Raw genomic sequence first — 26,496 nt, forward strand, 5'->3', positions numbered from 1 at the left:
TTTTTCTGTAAGTTAATGAGGGAATACTATACCACACCATAACTTTGAATTTCTCCCACACTTTATGCAAAGAGAATTGAGAATTTCTCACCAGCAACTTATCTGTCAAAGATATGTACAAATTCTGGCCCTCTACCAATGAGGTTGTCTGTGCCTTCAGCCATTCCAGCTCTCTTCCTGGTAGTGTTCCATTGCCTCTTGTTACTCGAACTCTTCCTGTTGTACGTATTTGATCCCTCGTACGATAGCTGGTGTCAATACCCAGTTCACCAAGATGACAAGTCAGCGTGAATAGCAGTTTTAGAACTACCGTAGCACCCTACTGCCCTAAAATGAAAGACTGCAGTATCTGCAAAAATACAGAACTGAGAAAAATGATTTTTCAGGTACTGCAAAGGGGACCCCCCTAAATAAAGCACCGAAGAATCATTCTGAAACTGCAGTAACTTGTGTATTAGTGTTTCACGAGCCCAGTAGGTGGCGTATCTCAGTTTCGAAAATTTTGCTGATACTGCAGTTTTCCATTTTAGGGCAGTATGGATGTCAGTTGTGGTGACCGGAAATGTGGACATAAACAACACCACTAGTGTCCTTATTCAAAGGAAACTAATCCCATCTTTACTGATAGAAGAGCTTCGGCTCCAAGGTTAAAATACTAAGGAAGTGTTATTTTGCATCTCAAGGTCTTAGCTTTCCATAATCTCATTGCCGCCTATGTTCTTTTATATGTCATCTTGTACGTTAGTTTCTAACTGATATCTCAAGCAGCTCTCATGATCCCATAACTTCCTTCATATCTGTATTGAAATCATAACAAAATTTATACTCATATCTTGATTTCTCTTCCAAATGTGGCCCCGTAGGGGAAGTGTGACTGTCAGTGTATCACTCAGTGTACCTCACTTGGGGCACTGCAGGCATTACTGAAGGTTGTTTGCAGCGTCTCTTCGGCCCATAACTACACCCACTTTCTAACCTTTTACTTGACCCCCATTCCCGCTTCCCTTCTTCAGTCTTGCTGCCCAACCACTCTACCTCCTCATTTTCACTGTCTGAAGTACATCATGGATGAAAGTGCCCCAGTGCCTGGCTTGTTAGCCTAATTTTCATAAATCAGGTCACATCAAATCTTCCAAATGTGGTCTTCAAGAGAATCAGCCCATATGATATTAGCTGCTTGCAAAGAAAGTTTAAATCTACAAAAGTAAACAAGCCTCAAGACATTTAATGTGTCGTGATTTTCAGTCTGGATCATCATCATCATCTTCTTCTTCTTCTGCCTCTCCCACAGACAAAAGACGTCACTGAACCCCATCATATTGTTGTTGGAGAGACGACCAGACGTGGCTTTCCTAGACGCCATCTCTTGGTTCCCTCTGATATACTGGATGTTAGGCTCTATTGACTGGTATGTATGAGGTTCAGGTTTGTACGTGACTCCACCTAGCTAGAGTCTTTTTATGATTTAAGATTGCAGCTCTAATTTTAGGACATTTGTGTCGTACTTATTTATGTTTTCAGAATGCCTTCCAAGCTGTGATCATATGCATTATCTTTGCTGTTGGTTATCAGTGAATTTCCATAATGAGAAAAACTATAAAGCTGAAATATTGGTTTCACTCACGTTTGATTGATCAAGTTAAAACACTGGATTATATTCTCATTTTTCATAACCACTGAAAAGCAAATCATCTGAGATTTAGCCCTCTTTGAATCTCCCATTAAGTGAAATTTATGTCTTTGGCTGTACTATATATTTGCTGTTACCCAATATCTCCAATCCATGTTCTGTATTTTTTATTTTAGTTTAGACGATTTGCTACGAGCAGGGATCAACCTGGCAGAGAATGTAGTTGTGGTCAATAAAGAGCTTAACAATTCTGCCGAAGAAGATACTCTCTCCGACTGTAATACAATTGTCGCCGTCCAAACTATGTTCAAGTATGTGCTGTCTGTCTTTCTTCATGTCATTTTGTGTGATTTTCTGGTGCGGGGCTCATATTGGAATGTCATGAGTAGGTGACACAAAGGAAGGTGCATAGGAGTCTAATAATTTGGGAAAGTTGACCAAGGAAGTTGCATAGAAGCCTAATAATTTGGGAAAGTTGACCAAGGAAGTTGCATAGAAGCCTAATAATTTGGGAAAGTTGACCAAGGAAGTTCCATAGAAGCCTAATGATTTGGGAAAGTTGACAAAGGAAGTTCCATAGAAGTCTAATCATTTAGGAAAGTTAACAAAGGAAGTTCCATAGAAGTCTGATAATTTAGGAAAGTTGACAAAGGAGGTTCCACAGAAGTCCAGTAATTTGAGAAGTTGACCAAGGAAGTTGCATGGAAGTCAAAGAAAGAAAAGCTGATAGTATGTTAACCAGATGTATTGCAAGTCTTCCATATTTACTTTATTAGTTAATACACTTCTTTTGATGGAGTAGCATGAAGGCTCTGCTGTCACAATGGAGTAGATGTTATAAGCCTTATAATTTAAGAAAGCTGACAGTATGTTAACCAGATGCATGGCCTGCCTTCCAGTTTTTCTTACAAAATAATTTTATCCACATTTTCTCATTAAATAATATTGGATATTTTACTGTCATAATGAAGTAGGTTTGACAGGAACCAGTTTTATCTTTGAACTCAGGAAGTCACATAGAAGCCTCATAATTTAAGAAAGCTGACAGTATGTTAACCAGATGTATTGCCTTCCATTTTTCTTACCAAGTATGAGATTATGTATGTTATTTCTATGTTGGGGGTTTATTTGAATATACTAATTAGTTAATACAAAGAAAGTTACCTGGATGTCTAGTGATTCAGGGAAACTTGATAGTATGTTAACCAGATACATTGCAAGCCTTCCATTTTTCTTACTGAGATCAATTTGTCCAAATTTCCTTGTTAAAGTGTATTAGATGCTCTGCTTTCATAAAGTATGTTTTAAAAGGACCCATTTTGTCTCTGAATTCTGGATGTCACATAGAAGTCTTACTTATCAGGAAGCAGGTACTGTAGTATGTTAACCAGAGGCATTGTAAGCCTTCCATTGTTTCTTAATAAGATCAGTTTTTATCCACATTTTCTGACTGGAATAACATTAGACGCTTGGCTGTCATGGCGAAGCGGCGGATACTAAGAGATGTCCTTTTGTCTGTGGACGCAGGTTCTTCCCAAACATAAAGATCATCACAGAGCTGTCGCAGTCGTCCAACATGCGCTTCATGCAGTTCCGGGCACGGGACACCTATGCCCTCCACCTGTCTAAGATGGAAAAGGTACAAGTCTCCCCACATGACCATATTGCTGGACCTGAGCGGAATAACGAGTCAATCTCACCGGTAACAATCTCGCTGTTGCTATCATTTGTGTTTGGTCTAGTCTCCATGTCGTCCCCAAACCCATCTTAGTCGACCTGACCCAGACCGGGCACGATTAGCAGGCCAGTGTAAACAATAGCTGGGTTCGATCAGCTTGCCAGTTCTCCTCAGTAAGAACTGCTGCTGCTGCTGCCCCCCAACTTGACTGATTGCCCCTTTAGATATATATATATACATACAGTCTTGACTAGCATAACAGCTTAAAACACCCAGTCCCACACCGTTAATTATTATAGCTAATGACATTAGAATTGATCAGTACGAGTCACCGTTCATATACCACAACCAGTCTGACGAACTCCCTTGTTTGAATACCATTTCCCTGCCCCCCCCCCCCTTCAAAAAGAACACAAAACCCAAAGTCCAGCTGTAATCAGAGGATAAAGAAGATAGTAAAGACGCATCAGTTACCCATGCTTACTCAGCGTGGTGGCCTGGTTTACGTTAACCTGAGGTGGAGTATCATGATCTGACCTGATTCCCTCTGGGATGGGAAGGAGGGCTCAGGAGAGAGAGAGAGACACGTTTTCTGTCAAACGGCAAAACGAAACGTAAAAAAAAAGAAGTCGTGGGTATGACCTCGTGTGACCCCCCTCCTCTTTCAGATCATGTGTAGTTGATGTGATATGTGTAGCTGCTGATGCTGGTGCTGTTGCTGCTTGCAGGCGGCTTTGTCCTAGTGGCTGTCATGATGCCTCTTCCTTAGAGTTGCTAGAATCATAATCACTCGCTAGAGAAGACTTTAGAGAGAAGCATTCTAGTTTGGACGTCATAGAGAAAAAAAAAAAAAAACAACCATTGAGGGTAGAACTTCAGTTATATGTCAGTCAGTTTCTTTTTTTATTTTTTCTGTCAAAGCATCTTCAGTAAGATTGATGTTTGGAGTCAAGGATGGAACTGAAGCTTTACTCTGAGATTTGTCTCTAGAATCTGTGTTCCGACAGTGTAACCTCAGCACTGGTTTTCACTGAAATTTTGCGTGTCATACTCTAGAATACATATCACTGTACAAGTGGTACACTTATTGATCAGAATATTGATAAAGTTCACTGTCCAGAGAGCTAGAGTCACTATGAAAGCTGGAGGAACACAGCATTGGAAAGGCAACTGGGAAGTCCAATAGAAGTAGAGTGTGCAATGTGAGGAAGACAGCGAGAGTTATCGTAGTAGTCCCTAACATCTCCCGCAGGACCGTCATCTTGAATGTGTCCCTGGGGGGACACACCCCCAACCCCTCTCACACCTCAGCTCATGGGCCAGGATGCATGTGTATATGTGTCTTCAGTCGTACGTTATACTGTTATGTGTTTTTGTCATGCTTTCTACCGTACTGAGATAACTTGTAATGAAAAGGTGACATTGACCCACTAGGCCCGCTGCTCTCAAGGTTTCCTCCTTACTGGAGTGCTCACGGAATTTGCTGTTTAAAACGTGTCAAGAACACTAGAGGTGTGGAAGACGTACCTATTTTTTAGTAGGGATGTTGCTGAAATATGTGCAGGTGTGCTATGTAAGGTGTTTTGCTGTATTACCGTCAAGTTTTATGATTCGTAAGATGTCTGATTTTTTTTATCAGTTGCATAGAATCAAGAGAGGATCGACTGCTCTAGATCATAACTTAATATCTATTGTTAGAAGATCACTCAACCGTGACTTAGTTTGTATTTTATCACTGTAGTTGCAAGCCTTATGAAATTTAATTTCGTTTGATTTCATTTGAACTTATCATTGTCCTTTTTACATTGAGAATGGAGGAGACATAATTAGGTAGAAAACTGAAGTTGCTTTCATGTATTTTGGCCCAACAATAAGAAGCCTATTACATATGTATACAGTGGACCCCCGCTTATTCGCGGTTCCGGATTCGAGGCTTCACTTATTCGCTGATTTCCCTGTGGGACATATATACACATTATTTGTGGAAAATTTGCCTATTCGCTGTATTTTTCATAGAGAAATATTCACAAATTACTGTATTTTCATATCATTTTTGTGACCACATGCACTTTTTGTGATAAAACGATTAAAATATTCAGGTACAGCGTTTTTAGAGGGCTTTTTGAACCATCGGAATAGGCAGTTATAAGCGTTTTTAGGGGGGTGTCAAGTATTCGCGGATTTTAGCTATTCGCGGGGGCTAGTGGTACGCATCCCCAACGAATACTGGGTGTCAACTGTATTGTGACTGTGTTTAGTTTGATCACAAAAGAATTTTCGTTTTTTGAAGCTTTATAGAGGGAATTCACTATCTGATAAGGGGAAGTCACATTCACAGATTCATGGTTTTAATGAAATTTTGCCAGTCTTTTCTTTATTGGTTGTCAAAATGTTAAATTTCTTAATGTTACATACTCATTTTTTGATTTTAAAATGCTCTTCCATTCCATTGTCAAATTTTACATGGCTAAGTTACGGTTAGTGAATTTTTCAGTAATACCTGTACATTGGAATTCCAGCTCTAGATTACACCTGACTTAACTTCCAAATCAAATTCATTTTAACAAGCTTGGAAATTTCCATATGCGAGTGAAGTTTGACCTCTGTTGATGCAGTAAAAAAATATCTGTGTACATGTCAAATGTTAGTGTCACGTGAATTTCCATATCTGTAAAGGGCCTGTGTTCATAGAAATACCATCTCATATCTGATCTTGGAGTAGGTATCTAAATGTGAGTTACAATCTTTTCCCGAGTAAGTGTTTAAGGATTAATTTTGCTTCTGAAGTAACTTTGCTCATTATTTTTACATTCAGAAATCTACTCTTGACATGACCACGGCCAGGAGAAATGTTACGTGGAAAACTGCAGCATTGTACGTTTTGGTGAAATCGTCACGCTAGACTTGTGGCGATTCGTGAAGTTGTTCTGTGCTAAAGTTTTCTTAAGCTATGTTTTTCATTGGATTTAATAACTTAAGATGATGTTCACTGTGGTCATGTAAAAAAGTTTTGTGGCCATTGTGAATCTGAATCTAAATTTTGGAGCTAGATGTGTTAGGGACTAAAAAGGTGTTTATGTTACCTCCATGTATATTTGTTCAGTTGTCCTTCAAGCAGCAGCATGGTTGAAAGTAGCTGAGTGGTCCAACGAATGAAAGTCATTTATGTAATCATAAGGTTTACTGTTTACTTGCTGAGTGACCATCATGAATATATTTCCAGATGCATTATGATAGTGACAGCTTGTTGTCTGACTTTGTTTTTTTTTTAAACAGTTTTTCCTAAAACTCATATATATTGTTGTTACTTGTTACTTCAGAGGTGTGTCTCTTACACGCCAGCAATGATTGAATAATTGCTTATTTATTAACTAATGCAGTTTTAACACTGGGGAATTATTTTTAGAGTAAAACTTTGAAGCCTTTGGTAGACATTCTGAAACTCAGTTTCTGTTGGTTGAGTAGCTTTCAGCATACAACTGGCGTCTTGTCTAGTTCACACTGAAAATTCACAATGTTCTGGTTTGCAAGATGAAAATGACTTGACTTCAACAAATAAAATTATGTCGTACATTTTGTGCCAGTTCATAATTATGTCTCTCTCATTTTAGCAGTGCTCTCTCTATAGTTAATGGTCTGGTCTCTAACTTGTTTGTTCCACAATTTGATAAAGTTAATGCAAGACCTTACAGATCCAATACACAAGAACTTACAGATCAAATAGATGAACAACAGAGGAAATTGCCAATGTAGAACGTTTATTGGTAGGTCATAAATTGCTGGCCAGTAAGACTTTTGAGATGTTAGACCTAGACTTGCATGTACAGTATATAAATGGATATCCAGAGTGTCTGCATTGGTTGTCTGAGTGTCTGTGGCAGTGGTGTCTGACAGGTGCTGTGTAACCTGCAGGGTAAGCAGCCTCAGGGCCAGGGTGGCCGGCCTTCATCACGCAGGTCCAGGTCGCGTTCCTTCCGGCGGCGTCCTCAGCCGCAGCGACCCATATACTACTCGGAAGTCATTAATCAGCTGGAGCGGGTAACCTTGATGCTGTGCCACTTGCAGCCCACGACGCTTTACTGAATTTTCTCGGATTTCTTGGCTTTTTCTTTTGAGGAATCACGGATTCGCACCCAAAGAGGCGTTTGGCGTAAAAGCACATCCCCTCTCCCAGTGTGGTCCATCGGCCTAAATCCCGGCCACATTGCACAGCGCTCCCTGATTTCTCGCTTGTGAAGTTTAACTCTAGCTTTATATATATATCAATAACACCCCTGAGGCTTGCTGCGTCCCAGCGGTCTGCTTGATGCTTGGTACGGCGGCGAGCTCTAGAGTGACAAACGTCATTTTGAAGTTGTGTGTGTATATATCCATATACATACACACATTATATATATATATATATTTATATATTTATATGTTTTCCAACTCGCCCCTACTTTTTTGTAACCTAATATTGTATCAGATGAGAATGGTACACTTAACACTTCCACCTTTTTCATGTTCCGCTATTAAACAGTTCAGTATTTCCTTTTTCTTGAAGATGTATATCTAAAAAGTTGACGAAAGGAGGAGACCTTTGTAATAATACCCACTCTCCCTGTCCTTTGTCCTGAGAGGTCTGGCCGTCTCTTTCACTACTGTACTGCCGGCATGAGTACCTATGAGCTTCACCGGCCGAGCCTTGTTAGTCACAAATACCACAGCACTTCTTATCATATCTCAGTGAAAAACATAAAGCTGTCAGTTCAGTCTCAGTTATATTTACTGGGTGCTCGTCCATTAAATTCCTGATGAACAGAGGCAGTGCTGTATTAAAATAATAGTTATAATACTTGTTTTTACCTGCCACAACTTCTTGAGGTTTATTTGAGCCAAGTGAACTTCACTCAGGATGAGCATCCAGTTTTTATTTCTGATTAATCAGTTCCAGGTATCTTCTGACACTGTTTGAATATGAATGCTTGTATCATTATCCAAAATCCTCTGTCAAGTTATGTTACTATATTTTCATGCACAAATATGTACAGTTTTATTATTGGTTTTTGCCCCTAGGTCAGTCAACATAAACTTTGAGTTGTCCTCTGATTGAACGTCATCATCACCAAGTTCCCCAAAGTATCAAGTTTATTTATTTACATAGGATAACTTACACTTACTGTCAGCCATGTGTCAGTGCACAGTAGCCTAATATACCTATTAAGAAGATTGAGTGCTTTCACATACTTGGAAATTCCACTCATCCGTATGACAAGTTTGCACAGCTGTGAATTGGTCCTGGAAATTTGGTCATTTGTAGGTAATTGTGGGCAAGTTTTAGTAGTGTTTTAATAAGGAAGGAAAGTATGAAGTTTTTTATGGGGATCCTTAGCTGCTGTAACACCAGTTGCATCATTCAGTAGTCTATAGGATCACTTTCGTTGTTTCCTCTGATTCACATTCTTAATGCTAGTTTAGTTGCTTGTGTCTGCTGATTTGCTGGGTTACATCTAATGTAAAGTAAAACAAATTCTTTCCTATCAGCTATTGGAAGTCCATTATTTTTGCAGTGTACTCTTCTGCAGTTGTGTGTACAGAACGTACGTCCAGTCTGTGATCTCAAAATATATCTTAGCAGATATTTTGTAGTACACTAGACAAAAGTGGTCTTGAAGAACAGTTCAACTTCCCGTATAATTTCTGTCAGAGCCATTTGCATTTCTCACTGAAATAGACGGATGCAGTGGACGGGTTTCCCTCTCTAGAGTCTGCAGTGTACAGTGTTTAGTCTGAGGTCTGTTGATGTTTCTACACACGAGGTTTCATAATAAACGTTGCTCCTGTTTGCTGTTGTTTCGAGCAATTGGCAGTTTTTGTTGTTCCTGTTTTTTTATTGGTTTGTTTTTTTGCATCCTGTCTTTGTGGCCTTGCTGGTGAAATGTCTTTAAACAGCAACAGTAGCAGTCTCTCTCTCTCTCTCTCTAAAACATGAATAAGTAAACTCACATCAATTAAATATGGCAACAGAGAAATTATTTTAAATTATCAGTAAGTTTTATAATATCCAAGCAGACTCTCTCTCTCTCTCTCTCTCTCTCTCTCTCTCTCTCTCTCTCTCTCTCTCTCTCTCTCTAACATGAATGAATAAGTAAACTCACATCAATTAAATATGGCAACCGAGAAATTATTTTAAATTATCAGTAAGTTTTATAATATCCAAGCAGACTCTCTCTCTCTCTCTCTCTCTCTCTCTCTCTCTCTCTCTCTCTCTCTCTCTCTCTCTCTCTCTCTCTCTCTAAAACATGAATAAGTAAACTCACATCAAATAAATATGGCAACTGAGAAATTACTTTAAATTATCAGTAAGTTTTATAATATCCAAGCAGACTCTCTCTCTCTCTCTCTCTCTCTCTCTCTCTCTCTCTCTCTCTCTCTCTCTCTCTCTCTCTCTCTCTCTCTCTCTAACATGAATGAATAAGTAAACTCACAAAGAGTAAATATGCCAACTGAGAAATTATTTTTAATTATCAGAAAGTTTTATAATATCCAAGCAGACTCTCTCTCTCTCTCTCTCTCTCTCTCTCTCTCTCTCTCTCTCTCTCTCTCTCTCTCTCTCTCTCTCTCTCTAACATGAATGTATAAGTAAACTCACATAAATTAAATATGGCAACTGAGAAATTATTTTTAATTATCAGAAAGTATTATAAGATCCAATTTAAAAGTTTTATTTTTCTTAGATTCAATTTCTTTTGCTCTTCTTTTTTTTTTTTCAAAATCCAAGATGGCCCTGTGTTGTCTGCTGACATTTTTACCTCATTTTGAGATGGCTTAGATGATAGTATACCTGCAGGAAACCATTTAGTTATTAATGGCACATTAATGTATATTTTATATTATTATTAAAAAACCACTAGGCTTGGTATGCATGCTGGCATACATGCAGTATTCTGGTAAATATGTAATCACATAATCTCTTTATAGTTTATTTTATTTCTTTCATAGGAGCCAGAGTTGCACATTGGAAATTTTATGTATTTTTGTTAATATAAAAAATGCTCATTTTTGGTAACGCGTCAGTTTTCCACTTTGTCTGTTCATTGTCTGTTCGTTTTCAAAGTTTTCCTGTCGTGTAGATAAGTTAACTTTACACTCACAGACCACAAGCTGCAGTGTTTCCATATTGTATATCAGTAAAGTTACACCTTAGGTACATTGTCCCCATATTGTATCACAATATACAGTACACCTTAGTTACATTGTCCCCATATTTTATCACAGTATACAGTACACCTTAGTTACATTGTTCCCATATTGTATCTCAGAATACAGTACTCCTTAGTTACATTGTCCCCATATTGTAATCTCAGAATACAGTACACCTTAGGTACATTTCCCCATGTATCTCAGAATATAGTACACCTTTGGTACATTGTCCCCTATTGTATCTCAGAATACAGTACAACTTAGTTACATTGTCCCCATATTGTCTCACAATATACAGTACACCTTAGTTACATTGTCCCCATATTGTATCTCAGAATACAGTACACCTTTGGTACATTGTCCCCCAATTGTATCTCAGAATACAGTACAACGTAGGTACAGTGTCCCCATATTGTATCTCAGAATACAGTACACCTTAGTTACTTTGTCCCCATATTTTATCTCAGAATACAGTACAACTTAGGTACATTGTCCCCATGTTGTATCTCAGAATACAGTACATCTTAGGTACATTTTCCCCATATTGTATCTCAGAATACAGTACATCTTAGGTACATTTTCCCCATATTGTATCTCAGAATACAGTACATCTTAGGTACATTTTCCCCATATTGTATCTCAGAATACAGTACATCTTAGGTACATTTTCCCCATATTGTATCTCAGAATACAGTACATCTTAGGTACATTTTCCCCATATTGTATCTCAGAATACAGTACATCTTAGGTACATTTTCCCCATATTGTATCTCAGAATACAGTACATCTTAGGTACATTTTCCCCATATTGTATCTCAGAATACAGTACATCTTAGGTACATTTTCCCCATATTGTATCTCAGAATACAGTACATCTTAGGTACATTGTCCCCATGTTGTATCTCAGAATACAGTATACCTTTGGTACATTGTCCCCATATTGCATCTCAGAATACAGTGCACCTTTGGTACATTGTCCTAATGTTGTATCTCAGTATACTGTTCACTTTAGTTACATTGTCCCCATATTGTATCACAGTATACAGTACACCTTAGTTACAGTGTCCCCATATTTTACCACAATGTACAGTACACCTCAGTTACAGTCTGATGTGAAGTCAGTGGCAGAGTTACTTTTAACAAGTCTTCTCTCTCTCTCGGTCTTTCCATACTTCCCTAACTAGTGCAACTTTGAGGTTTGCCCTCAGTTTCACCTTTAGATCCTTAAACTTCGTCCCAGTTAGTTTTCCCGGGTCCCTCTATCTTGTTGCCCAACCACCCCAACCCTGTCTTGTCATTATCTTAAGAGCTGAATGGCTGGAAGTCCCACAGTGTTTGGCTTAATAGCCTAAATTTCTTTATTCATTCATTCATTCATTCGAGTCTTTGGAATCCTTTTGTAAGATGTGATTAGTGCTGTATTTATCCATAAGTCTTTGGGGCACATAGGTAAGAACGTGAGCTAAAAGTATCACTGGTAATTTTAGCAGTGTCAGGGATTCTGTCTTCCTTCAAGAGAAACAGAGCTACACCCTACTGTATATACATCATTGCTGTGTACCTCAAGCTAAATATTACCTTAACCCAAAGTTTTGAGTTGGAATCAGTGGAATTTTCCTAAGTGACCTTATTTACCCCAATGAGGCACTTTCCAATTAACAGACACAGCTGAAATCTGAAATCATAAGTCCAAAAGAAGCATTTGAATTATGTGAGGAGGGTTGATCATTAAATGGGAGAAGTAGGGTATAAATAAGAATGATTTACTGCTAATGTCTTGCATTCAGGTGCCCTCAAGTTCTTGCAGAACGTGTTGTCAAGATAAAAAAATCTAGGGCATTCACAAACAAGTCTTTGATACGTGCACACTCACTGCAAGGAAACTACAACTGCAAGATCTAGAAGTTCTTCACAATCCTGCTGTCACCTCTAGTTCTAGACTGCCATTTCTTTTCTGTTTTTTTTTATTCCTCTTCAACTTTTGTGTTGGATATTGACGTCACTTCCTCTCTGTGTAGGTGGTTTATGTTCATCTCAAACACTGCTTTCTGTTTGGCACCCCAACTCCTTATTCATATTACAGTTGTAAATAGGTGAGATACGAGCATTCATAAAACCAGAAGAGTGTCAGTAGATAATAAGTTTTCTATGTCAAGATATGCTAAGAGTGATTGATCAAATCATGAAGAAGAAGAAGAATGATGATGATGTTGCAAAAGTTATGGTACCAGAAGCCTCTGGCAATGACAGTGCCCTTTCGAGGGAGTATTTGGCAGTTGTGGGCCACCCTCTACCACTAGAGGACACACGGAAGAGGGTCAGCATGCGTCTGATGCTTTCAGAAATGTTTTCTTTTTCCAAGTGCATTTTGGATCAACTTCCAATGTTATCAGTTAAGAAAGATAATGTATATATATTTTTTGGGTTTCTGATTGCAACAGGTAGATCCTAGTAGAGTGCACGAAAATTTTTTTCTGCATGCTGAACTTTGTTGGTCATTTGCATGTTGCAATGTTGATATGTATACATATATATATATTTTATGTGTTTTTTTTCAACTCTCAATCTTAGTCATTAAAAGTCAGTATTAAATGTTTAATTGTAATGTTCCTTTGTGATCAATATCATTGTTTTACTGTAATGTTTCTCTGTGATCTGATAGCAAGGGATTCTTGTTAGTGACTAGTCTCTGTGTGGACAGTTTTTTTTTTTCCAAGGATGTGGATATGAAATAATCTCTTTAATGTCGTGCAAAGCTATCTTAAACATAAATAGAACTGGTAACTCATAGAACTTTTTAAAAATATTAATTAAATGTTAAAGACAATTATTTGAATAAAATATATAAAATAGGAGAGATAAGTTCCAGAAGCCAAGAGAGTTACAAGACATTTAGCAAACGTCAGATGTCTTGACAGGATTTTTGTTTCATAAATTTAAAAATTTGCCATGAAAATGTAGCCTTTATTATTCTCGTAGGTCTGAGCAAGTCTTGAGTGCTTGAATTACCTGGGTGTTAGTGATTGAGGGACCCTTGTATGTACTCACTTTCTCTTTTTAGAAGTATGCAAAAAGGCTAAGTATATGGTAGCTTTCTGTGAGTTAGAATCTGTTGATAATCTGGTAGGACTGTTTTTGGTGACTCTACTGATCAGGCCAGTTCCTATTGGGACTGTTTGTGGTAACTGCTTCCTCATGAGTCAAGTACGAAGCTAACAGCTTCAGATACACCAGTAACGGAAAGAATGAACTACCAAATACCAATATAACTTCTAGAGGAGTGTCACATTGGCAGGTAAATACTGAAAGGAAATGTCTGGTTAGAAGTGGGAAGAAAGCCCTCCTTAGATTGACGTAAATTTAAAAGTAAAAGCACAAATTGTTAATGGTTCACAATACAGAAATAAAGTGGTATAAAAATGAAAATATTGAAAGTAATTGTAATAAGTGAGAAGGTAGTCTCCACTGAATGAACAGTGCTTTGGAAAATGAGGACATGAAGTATAAATGTTGGAGACGGGTCACTAGTTAGTTCACCATGAGCAAATGAGGTCATTCAGAATTCAGGACTTGGTCTGACTTGCTGAGGCTGGCAAAAAAGGTCATTGATATAATGATTCCTTTCATTTTGTTTGAACGCGTGGTCTTCTCTTTAATTAACCTCATGATTCTTTACCTTTGAGAAATAAATTTCTTAAATACATCTGTCGAGATTAAACTCTTAATTAAAAAACAATGTTTATATTTTAAATCAGCTATATATATGTTGCAGTATGATACAGTACAAGATAATTGATTAGTTACTAGGAGACGATTTTGCAGTCATTATCCACTTCATTTTTTAGATCATTTTCTTAGACTGCATAGTGAAAGAACTTTTTACCCTGTTTGGATTTTCCATTCAGTGTAGCCCAAAGAATACAGTCACTCAGAAAATCCTCTTTTTCGTATATGTTCTTTGCAGGATTTTGCAAATCCATATTTGGCATTCCTGCCTCTGCCTCCTTTATTTCTCGCTTTCAAGGAAAGTTGGTACACCAGTTTTTGTTGAAGAAAAAAGGAGACAGAAGATTTCCACCACAGTGAAGTTTATACAAGTGGTTTAATATCAGCTGTGAATCACCCCTTTTTTTTTTAGTATTGTAATTCTCGACGATTCAGATCTAATCTAATCAGTCCTTGGTTTCTTCAGTGTCAGAGTTCAGTCTGTCAAAGGCCAATCTTTGATTAGCAGTTCACAGCAAGGTGACTTTGAAAATCAGTCCTTCACATTGCCTGCAGTTTCTGGAAGCCCACAGAGAACTGGTCCCTTCTTTGTTAGGATGACAGCTGTTACACATGTTACTAAGGGTCATATTCAGTTGATTTTTCTATACAAGTCAGCTCTTTGCCACTCTCTCCTTCATAGAGGTCGTTCCCAGTTGCCCTCGAGTGGTTTTCTCAAGCTGACCCCTCCTGTTAGTCCCACAATGCTAAACACATCATGGTTCTCAGATAACCAGTCCTTTGAGGGTTGATTGTGCTGAGTCAGTCAGGTTTTTCTCAGTGTTATCATGGTGGAATCTACCAAACCTTGAATCTCTTCACACTATCAAAATTTCAGATAATTCTCGTCCAGTCACCCTTTTATCAATGTTGCAGTGTCATAGTCTTGAGATTTAACCCAGGTTGCTCTCATCACTCCCTTTGTGGTGACCTGCCATTGCCCATCCATAGAATTCTTCATATTTCTACCAAAAAAGACATTGTAATAATGTTCTCCATAACTGCTACTCTGCCTTGAAAACCCCCTGTGACTCTGTAATCAGTACTGGAAGAAAATCGAATCCAGGTGTATACAGTTCTTTGCGAAAACAAACAAGATGTATTTCATAGTATAAATTCTTGAAATCCTTCCTAAACAAAATGAAGTCTCGTGTTCATTGAGTACAGAAACTGTACTACTGTGTAGTAGTGCATTTGCTTAGTAGGCACAGTTATCGTGGGCTAGCTGGAGATCCTCACATCTTACCAAGTTTTCAATCATTTTATGTTTTGTTTGTCATTGACTGTACTTATTTTTCCATGCTCGCTTCTGGATTTTGTAAGAGGATAAAGTCTCAGTTTTATTTTTATTAATTATATACTTAGTTTTTCTTGCTCTCTCCTTAATTTTGAAGTTTTAGCTTGTTTTAAATATTTTTTTAAAGAGTTATTTTAACGGACTTGGTGATTTTTTTTTTTTTTTTTTCAGCCCCATATTTTTCATATATAAAACCTACAGCAAGTAGTGTTTTTATATCTATTTTTTAATACCTAATCAGACTTTTTTTGCTGTAGGTTTGATATTACAATTGAATCACCTATTCTTTTTTGTATTGAGTTATATTTTTTAACCCAAATCTTGGTTATTGGGTGTTTGTCTTGTTTTAAAAGCCACCTTTTTAAAACAGGAACTTAGAAATCCGCCTAATTTTTGTATAGTCATGGCTTCAAGACATAGTCTCTCAATTTTTTATGAACTTGTAATTTTTCAGTATCTAGATCATTTTTGCAAACTAAAAAAAATGTTTTTTGAAAAATATACCAAGACCATATCCATATCCTTCATGCAAAACCATCATTGAGTGATGGGAAGCCTAGGACGAACTTAGTTTACGGTTAGACAGAATCTCATAGGTGTAATTTTAGGTGGGGAAAAAAATAAGAAGCCCATTATAGCCCCTGGGGCACTTACTGTAGCTATGAATGGTGAAAGAAGCTGTTCTAACCCCCTCCCCATGATTGAAGCACTTGTCAAGAACGCCCCCCGAGCTCCCCCACGAAGATCTGACGAAGGGACGTCTTTTTCTCGACAGAGGGAGAAGGAGAGAGGCTCCCACATCTCCTACATGTTCCGTCTGCCGTTCGCCGCGGGCAGCGTCTTCTCGGCCAGCATGCTCGACACGTTGCTGTACCAAGCCTTCGTCAAGGACTACCTCATCACCTTCGTCAGGCTGCTCCTCGGAGTCGACCAGGCCCCTGGCTCGGGGTTTCTGACGTCTGTAAGTTGAGTCTTGAATGTGTAGCTTGTGTTTTCGGATCCCTGTTGTTGGGAGATAGATTCTTGAAACAGTACAGAAAGATGTATCATGTTACCAACGGCCTTTGGTGATTCTGGCGTTGCCGTAATTGGGAAGTAGATTCTTGAAAAGGTTCTTGAACCAGTACAGAAAGTCATTATGTGACCAACAGCCCTTGGAGGAAATTTTAGCAATAATTCTAGTGCAGCATCTGTAAGAATAGGGTTGCATCCTATTACCAACACCCCTTGGTGATTCTAGTGTAGCCATAATTGGGAGATAGGTTCTTGAACCAGTAGAGGAAGTCATTGTGTGACCAACAGCCCTTGGAGAAATTCTAGCAATGATTCTAGCGTAGCATCTGTAAGAATAGGGTTGCATCCTATTACCAACAGCCCTTGGTGATTCTAGTGTAGCCGTAATTTGGAAATAGGTTCTTGAACCCATATACAAAGATATGTTACCAATACCCCTTGGAGAAATTCTAGCAATGATTCTAGCGTAGCATCTGTAAGAATAGGGTTGCACCCTATTACCAACAGCCCTTGGTGATTCTAGTGTAGCCGTAATTTGGAAATAGGTTCTTGAACCAGTGCAGGAAGTCTTTATGTGACCAATAGCCCTTGGGGAAATTCTTGCAATGAGTCTACTGTAGTCTCAGTAGGAATAGGCATATTCATTATACATTACTCTGTACTGCAAAGCCTTTAATGTTTAGACAATTGAGTCTCTAAGCATGAATTCATTCATTCACAAAAACGAAGGTAATGTTTCGGCGTATGAGTTACGTTTGTCATTCATATTTTTGTATGTGTTGCTAAGTGTCAGTCATTTATAAAGACAAAGATTTTTTGTACAAGAGTTACAAACAAAAAATGTGCAAGCAACAAGATAGGTCCAAAACAATTATTAATATGCAGCTTTGCAGAAATTTTGTTGCCATATCTGTAATTTCTGGCGCCCCATGTTTGTAGTTTTCAAAAGAGCAGTCCTTAGAATCCTACGAAAGAGTTGCCCTTGGTAGCCATGAGGAGAATTGCCCTTAGAAGCTCTGAAAAGAATTGCACTTAATGGTCAAAAGAATTGCCCTTAGTGGCCATCAAGTAATGGCTTTTTCATAAGCCTTCAGTAGAAGTGGATATGTATCAATTTGAATGTCAGAAAGATTGTAAGAAGAAGGAATTCCAAGACCAAACGCACCGCTTCTTCAGCCAGAAGCATCATTTAATCAGCCCAATAACAGTTCAGAAATGTGATCAAGGCAAATATTCTTTATCTTGTACTCAAGCATGGTTGCAAATTTTCAAACAACCGCCTCCTTTGCACTTGCAGATGAAGATCAGCAAGCAAGACTTGTGGATCAGGACGTACGGACGCCTCTACCAGAAGCTGTGTTCGACGACCTGCGAAATCCCCATCGGCATGTACAGAACGATAGACACCAGTAATATGGAGCCTGGTAACAATGTACGTCTTTGCGGCTTACCATTTTCTCTTTTTATTTCTGGTCATTTCTCTTTTCACTTTTACTCCAGCTAAAAGTCTCTTTCACGAGGAATCCGGCAGTTAGATATCCCACTGGTTGAATGTGCAGAGAACACCTCATATAGAAGATATTTACCATTTAAAGTTACTCACAGAACCTGCTCTCGAAGATTTCAACCACATATATGCGACTGTCTGGACGCCTCTGATAAAAATTAAATAAAAGGCTTTGAGAGATGGCTTTCGATATATCTATAATGTGATATTGTACAAGTCTTGTGTATATTGATACTTAACATCGTAGTTCTTTTGAATTCAGAATGAATTGTTGTATTTCTCTTTCTTTTTTTTTTTTTTTTACATCCCTTGGTTCTGACATGACTCTTTATTTCATTTAAGCATAAACGCTGGAAGGGAATATGTGTTCCTCATTCGTGAACAAAGATGTAGAGGTTCATTCACAAAAAATATTACTACTACTAGTACTTTCATTCTTAAGAAAACAGTAAACAAAGATGTTGATTCATTCACAAAAATATACTACTACTTTCATTCTTAAGAAAACAGTAAACAAAAGATGTTGATTCATTCACAAAAATATTACTACTACTTTCATTCTTCAGAAAACAGTAAACAAAAGATGTTGATTCATTCACAAAAATATTACTACTACTTTCATTCTCAAGAAAACAGTAAACAAAAGAGGTTGATTCATTCACAAAAATATACTACTACTTTCATTCTTAAGAAAACAGTAAACAAAGATGATTCATTCCTAAAAATATTACTGCTTTCATTCATAAAAGAATAATAAAACAAAGTTGTACTAGATTCATTCACAAAAATGCTGCGCTTTCATTCATAAAAAAATATAGTAGACTTTCATTGAAGAAACGTAATGATGTCGTTTGTTCGTTCAGTTCCTTTGCTCTTATTGTTGCAGCCCAGATCAATCAATCAGCTTTGAGTATTTTGATTGGCATCAACAGCTTTTCCAAGACCAGATTAATGGCAACACCATAGAACCCTCTCAGTAAAGATATGCATGGCTTTCTGCCCATAAATAATTTTCATGATAAAGCCTTTGCCAATTATTTATATACAGATTGTGTCTCTCTCTCTTTTTGTGTGTGCGTGTGTGTGTGTGTGTATGTGAGTGTGCAAGCGCAGGCGCGCGTGTTGTGTGTGTGTGCTTGCTTTTTCGTGAGCGTACCATCTGTGAGGGCATTTGAGTGTGCTCGTATGTGTCGTGCGTGGGAAAGTAATTTGCAGTACCACAGTAAGTCCTTCAGTTTTTTAAACATTTTTTACCAATAATTAGTTCACCTGTTTATTTTTCTTTCAATGACTGACACATGAGGGATGATAAACACAGCTCTTTTTCTCTTTATTTTTTAAAATGATATATATATCTTGTCACCACTTCCTTCACAGCCTTACTGTTATGTTATTTGCAGATGATATTTTGGAAAAATACTCATCTGTGCCCCTTCCACATAGTCAAACAGTATGACGAAAATGATTCTACTTCCCTCCCACCCACCCAAGCTTTCTTCTTCTTCTTCTTCTTCTTCTTCTTCTTCTTCTTCTTCTTCTTCTTCTTCTTCTTCTTCTTCTTCTTCTTCTTCTTAATTTGTGACTGATCTGTGGCCCTCTGTCGCTTCGATCACTTCCAAATCACAAGTTGGATCACCAAGCTCACTGAACTACACAGGATTTATTTTTATGTATCTTTTTTCTTTGGCACTGGTTGGGTTAGGTTGTGGGGGGCTAAGTTAGGTCGTGAAACTTCAACAGCAGCACCATCTGTCGGAACTCACTGGAACTATAAAATCTTCACCTTCTAAACGACCCTGAATGTATAGAGTGCAACTGAGCCTATCCTATCTTCTTCTTCTTCAGCTGCTTTTAAATCCATTCTGAGAACCCGCAGCCTAAATTTGAAGAGGACCAATAATTCCCTCCACAGGACAGGAGAGGAGGGTGGTCACTCGTCCCGTTGAACCCTTTCCATGTAGTTGATCGAGTAGTGAAATGACATAGAATTCCTAGTCGTTTTACGCTTTTTTGAACTTGATTGAAACAGGTGATGTGCTGTTGTCCTCCTCCTATAATTCAGTACGATTTGTATATATAGATTCCATATAAATCCATATACTTCTCAACATCTGCAACTTAGATTCAACGTATAGGTGAAATCATTGACCACAGCTGAAGTTTGCAGGGGACATATATATGAACACTGGTCCATGCTCTGTATTAATTTCTAGTATACAATTTTTTGAATGCACAAGATTTGATAACATACTCACTTTGTCTTGATATATCTGTAACAGCGCTGTTTCATCATTAAATAAAGATTGAAGAGTTCCATTTAAATAAATTCGCAGTCTTTGTATTGCATAAATTCAAGGCAGGATCTCTAGAGCACACTTTGAAACAAACGAAAAAAAAATCAGATTTATTGCTGTTGTGAGTGAGTTATACGTCTATTTTAAAACCCAAAATTGCTGTGGAAAGTAAATAAGTGCGTCCTCGACTTAAAGCGCCACCGATTTACGGCGATTCAACCTTATGGCTCTTTTTCGGCGCCGTTAATGGCATTTTACAGCGCCATAACTTGATGTTGCAACAAGTTACGGTGCCGTAAGCACCATTGACGGCGCTAACGGCAAGAATAGGCACCAAGTTAATGACGCTTATGGCACTGTAACTTAATGCAACATTAAGTTACGACACCCAAATTCAAGTTACAGCGCCATAAGTGCCGTTAAAGTGCCGATAACGGCAAAAAATCAACTTGCAGCGGAAATCAAGTTCTGGCGCGGTGCTGGAACGGATCCCTCCGTAAGTCGAGGACGCACATCATGCATTAATTTCTACTAGAATGTTGTTCATTCTAAAAAATCTCCCGCTCTCTCTTTTATGAAGGGAATTAAACTAGTATTGGACTAGTCCTTTCACCCTGCTTTCTGTACCGCATGTCAGGTCATTGTGCCTATAAAAAAACAGTGCTTCGCAAGCAATGAATAACATCCTAAACCGTTGTCATTCTCAGTGTCTCTCTGTTGGTCTCATTTGGAACACGAAACCCCCAGATTACAAAAAAGAGAGGAGAAGGAGAATGGAATATAGGGGAACCACCTTTCAGTGTACAGTTTTAATCTACTGTGTTTAGAATATGTTTTAGTATTATTATTATTATATTATCATTATTATTATTATTACTCGGAGGATGGAACCTATCCATATGGAACAAGTCCACCAAAGGGGCCACTGACTTAAAATTCAAGTTTCCAAAGAATATGATGTTCACTTGAAAGAAGTAACTGGAAGAGGAGATCAATTATCAGAAAGGAAAAAATAGATTAAGTTACTAATAGATAAATAGATAAAATGTCAGTCAGTTATTAAAATGAAGGGGTATTGTTTTTGGGTCTTGTCAACACCATCATTTCTTGTAGGTTTTGAACGGGCTGGAATCGGTGATGACATTCCAAATAGGCTCCAGTAGAGACTCGTTTAATTTTCAGTCATGCCTTTCCAGTTGAATATGCTTTGATAAGTACAAGTATTTATCTTCCATGTCTTTTCAAGTTTCATCTGAAATCAGTCAAATATCGCTAATACAGACTTAATTGTTTTATTTGGATACTTTTACCAGATCATTAAGTTTTTTCTCCAGACTTTAATAAAGATAGCTTGTAATTAAAGTGAAATAAATCTCCATTTCTAGTTGCGTATCCTAGAAAGATATCAAAGTACAGGCAGTCCCTGGTTTATGACAGGGGTTCCTCTCCCTGTGGTGCACCATAAGGTGAAAATTGCCGTAAACCGGAACTTAAAACCGAGTTACGGCGCCGTAAACCGGGCATCGACGCCGAAAAATCAGGTTAATGGCGCCGTGAGCCAAGCGCCGCAAACTCGGAACGCAGTAAACCAAGACAGCCACAACCCAGGGACTGCCTGTATACAAGTATTGGAACAATCAAGATTTACTTACCAGTTGAAGTAACAGGTCAATGAATTTAATGAAAGCGAAAAGGCTGACTGTTATTCTTCAACAGGAGAGATTACCATTACATGTGACTGGGAAAGGTCAGCATCACTTACCCAAACTTCTTTCTTGAATGATTCTTCTTGTACTCTTATAAAATCGTTCTTAATAAATTGATGGCCTTTTTGACTGATTCAGTACAAATGTTTCCACTTTGTTAGTAAAAATAATAATGATAAAAATTATAGACTATTGTATTCTCATTGTTGTCAAGATGGTTCCTCTGTATTTCACTCTCCTGTTAACTTTTCTTCGAAAATAGAGGTATTTTCATCACCCATTGCTTCCTCCCCCTGCTAAGTAAATTGGTATTCACAATGAAAATAGGATTTTAGCACAAGTTATGAACAAATATATTTCATCAGTAGGATAGATGTTTTAGATTTCAGTACGACAAATCCCAATTTATTAATTATGGTTTGCATTACAGAAAAGGTGTTAGTACAGGTACCATACCTACTGAATACAGATTGTTTTCTTGTGTAGGGTGACGTGACAGATTCCCAAGGGAGGGTAATAGAATTTGAGACAAGGTCTCACTCCTGTGTTCTTTGACTCTTGCCTCCTGGTGCACGGAATAGATAACCAGGTTGTTAGGGCAATGTATGAATGGTAGAGTTTGACCAGAAGGTATGACGACTATTTATAAAGAAAGGGATGTCTTTTATGTCAAGTTGAGCAGAAGTTGTGTGCACATTTGTGAGAGATTTTTCATATCTCTATGGGCTGTGGCCTTTGTTCCTGTTCTTGCAAATTGTTAGCAGCTGAAGACATTTTATAAACGGCTCTTACATGCCTTCGCTGATTTTGACTTTACGTAGGTCTGAAGTACATTGAGAGGGCAGTTTACATTGAGTTTGGCTTTGTACAGTAGGCCGTATGAGTGACGTTGCAAATTTCGTTTGAGTTTTTTCATTATCCTTGAGTTTCTTTTTTTTTTTTAGATGTGAAGAGATTTTTTCGGAGACTTATTAATGGCTCTTCAGGTCACCTCTTTGCAAACGAGCGAGAGAGAAGTAAATAAGACTCAACACTGGAATGTTTGTTTTTTGTTGTTATTCTTTAAGGAAAAATAGCATAAGAATAAGTAAGAATCCAGATTTTTTCAGATCTTCAAATTTCAGCCATTTATCTTTTTTCAGAGAAACCACTTCCTCGAAATTTTTTGTCGTATTTTCATTAGATTTATCTTTATATATTACATAAGGATTATCTTCAATCTAGAGTATTGTAGCCAGAATGGTGGTGCATTAGTCTAACTGACATATACATATCACAAGTAGAACTTAATCCTAAGAGTAATCTTTAAGCCCAAATTATCTTTGAAAGCCCCAGAGTCGAACATTCTTCTACTATTTGTACCTAAAACCGTATACTAACTCTGTAGGGCATTATTTTAAATACTGTATCAAAGGGTAGCCCCATCTCAACTTGACCCTCCTTTATAACACCACAGCACATGGATTCATTTTCAACCTGGGACGTATGTAAAGTATCAAATTAACGTGTTTGGACTGAAGTGGCTTTTGTTACTAGTCTGATATCATTTTCTTTTGTACTGGTAGCATTGTGCAACTTGCTTTTCGTCATAGTCTTTTTTTTTCCTCTAGATATTCGACTTGTACCTTGGTACTACTATAGTCTTCGTGGCTAGAAGGTGCTTTGGAATGAATGGGGTGGGCAGGTTAACATTTATATCACAGTTCATCCTCCAAAGAGTGTTTTTTTTTCCAGCATGTCAGTTTCTGTCGTGGGGAGCATAGAGACTCCTGACCCTAGGGTCATCTCAGAAATCTTACGTAGGGAGGTGAATGTCTTCTCTCAGGGTCACTGATTAATGTTGGGTCATCATCAGCTCGTTGGGTCTCACAGAGCATTAGCAGATTTTAACTTCTTTTTTTTTTATTAATGTGGTCATGCTGCAGGCGCCTTATTTTAATTTTTGATGTTCACATCTGTGTGTTTTGTGATCCTCCCTTCAGTTGGTTTGACACAAGGTCCACCTGTACATAGCCCGAGTGTTCTTTGCATGGGACATGATGATAGCTTACTTGAAGCTGAATTGTGTGTATATATATACAGTTTACGTAAAGGTACATTCGTATGGAACGAAGTGATTGGAAGTGTAGAAATGTATATGACGAGTAATTAGATTGAACATTTTAATGAGCATGAAATAGAAGTAATTACAACCTTTGTACAGTCTTTAGTGTTATCATTTAGTGTACTGTACATACATCAACATTTTGCATTGGAAAAAAAATTGTATAATTTGTACATAAAACTAGTATAGTACTGTACGCTGAACATCTTTGTGTTTGTGATCTGTAACTTGAATCAACAGGATCCTTGAACGAACTGGCAAAGACAGCATGAATGTATTAGAATCATTTCTTAGAATTGTTAGGAGTTATTCAGTGAAGTAACTGGAATTTCCATAAAGACTTCCGTAAGACTTTACGATTGCCAATAAGATTTATGGTTAGCTGCGCCAAAGCCCCTTCATCTGTTTGAACGAGGGACCAGTGAGTTTCAAAATGTATTAGCAACAATTAGACAAGATATATTTGCATAAATGTCCCTATTCTATGGAGTCTCAACAAACTTCAGTTCGTTCAACAAGGAAATCTCCATTTCCTTCATACATCTCTGCTCCAGGACAGGATTTCAGCTTAGGAGAATTGAATTGTCACATGTTGGACTGAAATGCGAAGCGGGTGTATACATTTTTGTCTCAAACTTTTACTCGTCATTATCCGTCTTTAATCGTCAGTATCCGTCCCCTAATTTGACGTATATTAAACTTATATACTCGTCAGTATCCGTCCCTTGATGTGACGTATATTAAACTTATATACTCGTCAGTATCCGCTCCTTGATGTGACGTATATTAAACTGACACTCGTCAGTATCTGTCCCTTGATGTGACGTGTTTAAACTTACACTCGTCAGTATCCGCCCCTTGATGTGACGTATATCAAACTTACACTCGTCAGTATCCGCCCCTTGATGTGACGTATAATCAAACTTATACTCGTCAGAGCCGCCCCTTGATGTGACGTATATCAAACTTACACTCGTCAGATCCATCCCTTGATGTGACGTATAATCAGACTTATACTCGTCATCATCCATCCCTTGATGTTACGTACAATGCAGAATATGTCTTTTTTAAGTATGCGCTATGGAAGATTGTGACGAATAATCTATAGTTGTCTCTTTATTAGCACTTTTTTTTACCTCATCTTTTTTTACACAAGTAAACGTTTTGTGCACAGCTTACTACTGTGAGGCATTTTTGACTGTAAGGTATTTCGTCTCAGCTGACTGCGAGATTTTTTAGCTCTCTCGGCATTGCATGTTGGGTGGCTGTTTGAATCTTGAGTTTTCCGTTTTTCTATAGCTGTTTCTCTCTATAGCAATGATATAGCTATTCATACGTATGTATAGACGATATGTATGTTTATATATTATTCTAGTTGCAGGCAAGATTCAAGTAAAAGTTATTTTTGTATTCACTTGCTGCAATGAAGAGTAAATCTAGTTTTGAAACATATTGTTGCAGTGAACATGTCTCCTAATCAATACTGAAGAGGAGTTTAGTTTTTTGGTTAAAATGTCATTTTTATGGTGAAATCATTATCATTCCTGACACGATAGCTGAGATGTTTGACTTCTGTGAGAAAGGAACCTAGGCGAACTAAATTAAACATTTAGTATTATGAAGATCAATTAATATGAAAGTATTGCAACGATGAGTAACCAGTTTTCATTCATATTTTTATAAAGAAAGCTCACAGTAAGTAATTTCCTTAAAAATTTTATCTAATAATTAGGTGTAGGGTTGCAGAGGACTTAAGGACACAGGTGTCTGTTGAGATTTCACCATTTCTTCTGATTTTTCACAACCATCCCATTAAGATTTCACTCCTCCATTGACCTTTGACCACTTTTTATTTGAGATTCACCCCCATCTATTTGCCCCCACACGCCCCATTGAGAATGCACTACTCACCCATTGAGATTTTAACCCTCCCTTCGTGAGATTTCACCATTTCTATTGAGACTCAACAAACCCCATTAAAATTTCACCACTCTCCCTTTGAGAATAAACTACTCATCCATTGAGATTTCACCAATTTTCCATTAAGATTGGACCACTTTCACAGAACTTTGACCGTTCTTCCATTTGAGATTTCACAACCCTCCCATTCCAGAAAGATTTTACCCCTCTCCCATTGAGTGAGCCTCAGCCAGTCATGATTAGAGTTACCGATATCAGCTGCGGATATTTAACGCCAGCTCTGCCTCACCCAAATACCCAAAAAAGTCACAGATATAGATTAAATTCAGTAAGTGCTATTTTCATTTTGAGATCTTCTTCATCGTTCACTGCATAATGGGATTTGTGAAAACTCAGCAG

The 26,496-nt window shown here is 37.8% G+C and overlaps 1 protein-coding gene across 19 annotated transcripts in view; it reads left to right on the forward strand.

The window, feature by feature from the left end:
• SLO2 (slowpoke 2) overlaps positions 1–26,496 on the forward strand; it is a 559,700-nt gene that overhangs the window by 503,958 nt on the left and 29,246 nt on the right. For 8 of the 19 annotated variants that reach the window (XM_067089831.1, XM_067089836.1, XM_067089832.1 and 5 more), the window contains 7 exons: positions 1,292–1,408; positions 1,807–1,941; positions 3,158–3,269; positions 7,221–7,346; positions 16,328–16,513; positions 17,864–17,998; positions 23,530–23,556. In XM_067089831.1, coding sequence (XP_066945932.1) covers positions 1,292–1,408; positions 1,807–1,941; positions 3,158–3,269; positions 7,221–7,346; positions 16,328–16,513; positions 17,864–17,998; positions 23,530–23,556 — 838 coding nt within the window. Of the gene's footprint in view, positions 1–1,291; positions 1,409–1,806; positions 1,942–3,157; positions 3,333–7,220; positions 7,347–16,327; positions 16,514–17,863; positions 17,999–23,529; positions 23,557–26,496 lie in introns of all 19 variants that reach the window. The other 11 variants (XM_067089833.1, XM_067089835.1, XM_067089838.1 and 8 more) reach the window with 4 other exon arrangements.

The sequence above is a fragment of the Macrobrachium rosenbergii genome, chromosome 46 (genome assembly GCF_040412425.1).
Source record: "Macrobrachium rosenbergii isolate ZJJX-2024 chromosome 46, ASM4041242v1, whole genome shotgun sequence".
In the NCBI taxonomy this organism is placed as follows: Eukaryota; Metazoa; Arthropoda; class Malacostraca; order Decapoda; family Palaemonidae; genus Macrobrachium; species Macrobrachium rosenbergii.